The sequence below is a fragment of the Hibiscus syriacus genome, unplaced genomic scaffold, assembly GCF_006381635.1.
Source record: "Hibiscus syriacus cultivar Baekdansim isolate YM2019G1 unplaced genomic scaffold, ASM638163v2 tig00117007_pilon, whole genome shotgun sequence".
NCBI classification, from domain to species: Eukaryota; Viridiplantae; Streptophyta; class Magnoliopsida; order Malvales; family Malvaceae; genus Hibiscus; species Hibiscus syriacus.
The window spans coordinates 107,684-110,473 of NW_024063520.1; the positions used below are offsets into that span (position 1 = coordinate 107,684).

General features: G+C 35.8%; 1 protein-coding gene across 1 annotated transcript; it reads left to right on the plus strand.

The window, feature by feature from the left end:
• Positions 1–1,782: 1,782 nt before the first annotated feature.
• Positions 1,783–2,549, plus strand: LOC120195156. Its single transcript, XM_039197251.1, has 3 exons — positions 1,783–1,910; positions 2,094–2,338; positions 2,419–2,549. Exons 1-3 carry the CDS (start codon positions 1,783–1,785, stop codon positions 2,547–2,549), a joined length of 504 nt encoding a protein of 167 aa, XP_039053182.1.
• Positions 2,550–2,790: the final 241 nt, after the last annotated feature.

Below are 2,790 nucleotides of genomic sequence, written 5' to 3' on the forward strand. Positions count from 1 at the left end.
ATGCTGAAATGAGTAGTGTAGAAAGGGACAATGCTGAAATATGTAGTGTAGAAAGGGACAATGCTGAATGGGTAGTGTTGAAAGGGACAATGTTGAAAGTGTTGGTGTAAAAATGGATAATGCTAAAATGGGTAATGTTGAAAGGGACAATGAGAAAGACAAGTCTAGTAATGAAGGTGTTAGAGGGACATAAGCTGATTTTGAAGAAGTTGTGGTAGAAGATGAAAACAATGGATCTGATGAACCATATTCTGATTTTCAGGAAACTGATGGTGAAAATTCTTTTGATGATGAGGAGAGTTTACCTAGTATGGTAGAGGAGGATGTGATAAATATTTTAGGGGACATGGGTAGGCCTGAGTTTAACAATAGATCTGATGAAATGTTTGACTTGAGTCCTGTTAATTCAGGGGAATTAAATAGTGACAAAGATTATGACTCAGATGCCCATCCTACCTTCCTGAGTTTAACAAAGAGACTGATATGGAGAACCTTAAATTTCAAAAAGATATGTTGTTTTATAGTAAAGAGACTTTAAAGGAGGCAATAGGCAATATGGGAGGGTGAATAGAACAACTAACTTGTTTAAGGTTAATGACAATAAGAGATTACAAGTAGTTTGTAGAGAGGGTTGTCCATGGAAATTATGGGCTTCCCCATTGCATTCACATGATTATGATTCGAACACTTGGCAGATTAAGACTTACGAGTCCGAACACACTTGTGCTAAGTTGTTGAAAAACAAGAATGTCAATTATAGGTTCATCGAGATGAAATATATTCAGAAATTCATGTCAGATATGAATTATTCTTTGACTTACCTCAAACAAGATGTGATGACTGACTATGGGATAGTTTGTTCTTTGACTAAATGTGGAAGGGCTAGAGAGCATGCCTTAGAAATGATTCAAGGTAAATTGAAAGAACAATATGGAAAGATCTATGAATATTTACTTGAATTAAGGAATACAAATGCTGGAACTACAACTGTTTACAAACTAGATAATAGACTTTTTCAAAGAATGTATGTTTGTCTTTAAGCTTGCAAAGAGGGGTTCAAAGCAGGTTGTAGAAGGATTATCAGCCTTGATGGATGCTTCTTGAAGGGTTATTATGTTGGTTACTTACTAGCAACAGTTGGTACGATGCTAATGGTGGAATCTATCCCATAACATATGTTGTTGTGGAGAGTGTGAATCAGTATTCATGGTTATGGTTTCTGGAAATTCTTGGAAAAGACTTAGACATTGACAACTCATATGGATGGTGTTTTATGTCTGACAAACAAAAGGTTATGTTCTTAACTTTTGCATTTATTATAAATTAGTAAGCCTATTATCATAATTATTTATTAAGTTATCCTTGTAGGGACTTGTTGAAGCTGTGGCAGAGCTATTCCCTAATGTTGAAGCCAACAATTGTGTAAGGCATATTTATGCCAACTTCAAAAAAGATCACAAAGGAAAAGCTCTTAAGGATGCACTATGCAGAGCTGCTAGAGCAACTTATGGTAGAGAATTCCAAGATGCCATAACAGAATTGAAGACTTTGTCTAATGATGCATTTGAGTGGCTGAAACATCTTAACCCTCAATAGTGGTCCAAAGCACACTTCTCCACCATTACTAAATATGACATGCTTCTCAATAACCTTTGTGAATGTTTTAACAAGGTAATCTTATTATAATATTGTTTATATATATATTATTTTTCTATAACTTTTAACAAATTATATATTGTGCAGATCATTTTGGAAGCTAGAGACAAGCCAATCCTTACTATGATGGAGCTGATTAGAACCAAAATTATGAGAAGAATTGATTGCAGATATGAAGCAGCTGAAAAGATTAATGGGCCATTATGTCCAAATATTCAGAAGAAGCTGAACATTATAATTGATCAAGCAACTAGGTAACTCTTTTCAAATTTAATATTTCGTTGAGATATGCTGACACATGCTATCAAATATGTTAAGATATGTTGTTGAAATATGTTGAGATATGTTGAAATATGTTGAGACCATTTGAGATGTGCAGACCATTATGAATGTTTAAATATTCTGTCGAACTATGTTATTTTTATTGATATATGCAGGTGTTGGGCTACACATGCTAGAGGGTTGAAATATAAGGTTGAATGTGGTCCAGGAAACCAACATGTGGTGGACATGGGCTCCCACTCTTGTTCTTGTAGAAAATGGGACCTGACAGGCATCCCATGTATCCATGCAATAGCAGTCATGCAACTGCACAATGATCAACCTGAACCTTATGTTCATACATGCTACCACAAATCCACACAGCTTGCAATATATTCTAATTTCATTTGTCCTATCAAAGGTGAACTACTCAACTATTTACATATACCTAAATAATTTATGTCATGCTAATTTTCTAAATTATTTCTTCTATGTTAATAGGTGCTAAGCAATGGACTCCTGTCACTGAAATAAAGCCTATTGTGTCTCCAGAATTGAGAAGACCGTCTGGAAGACCAACCAAAAAAAGGAGAAAGGAAGCTGATGAAGGAAATAAGAATGAACCTAAATAAGAGGACATGTAGAGGAGAAGTTGGCGGTAACAAGAGTCTAAACCAACATGAATCAGGATCCAGCCAACCACATGCACCTGACCAGCCATCCCAACACTCAACTCCAATGCAACGACAAGCTCGAACCATCCAACCTACAAGGCAACAAGTATTAAGGCCAAAATTACCTATAATGAGGCCACTTATTCCACCTACAATAGTCCGTTGGATGATGCCACCATCTACAACAGACCATGCAATG

Bases quoted from the DNA above. Each gene is read 5' to 3' on its own strand.
- LOC120195156 (XM_039197251.1), top strand. From the start codon at position 1,783: ATGGAGCTGATTAGAACCAAAATTATGAGAAGAATTGATTGCAGATAT. The intron at 1,911-2,093 runs GTAACTCTTTTC...TGATATATGCAG, and splicing joins ATAATTGATCAAGCAACTAG to GTGTTGGGCTACACATGCTA. The intron at 2,339-2,418 runs GTGAACTACTCA...CTATGTTAATAG, and splicing joins TTTCATTTGTCCTATCAAAG to GTGCTAAGCAATGGACTCCT.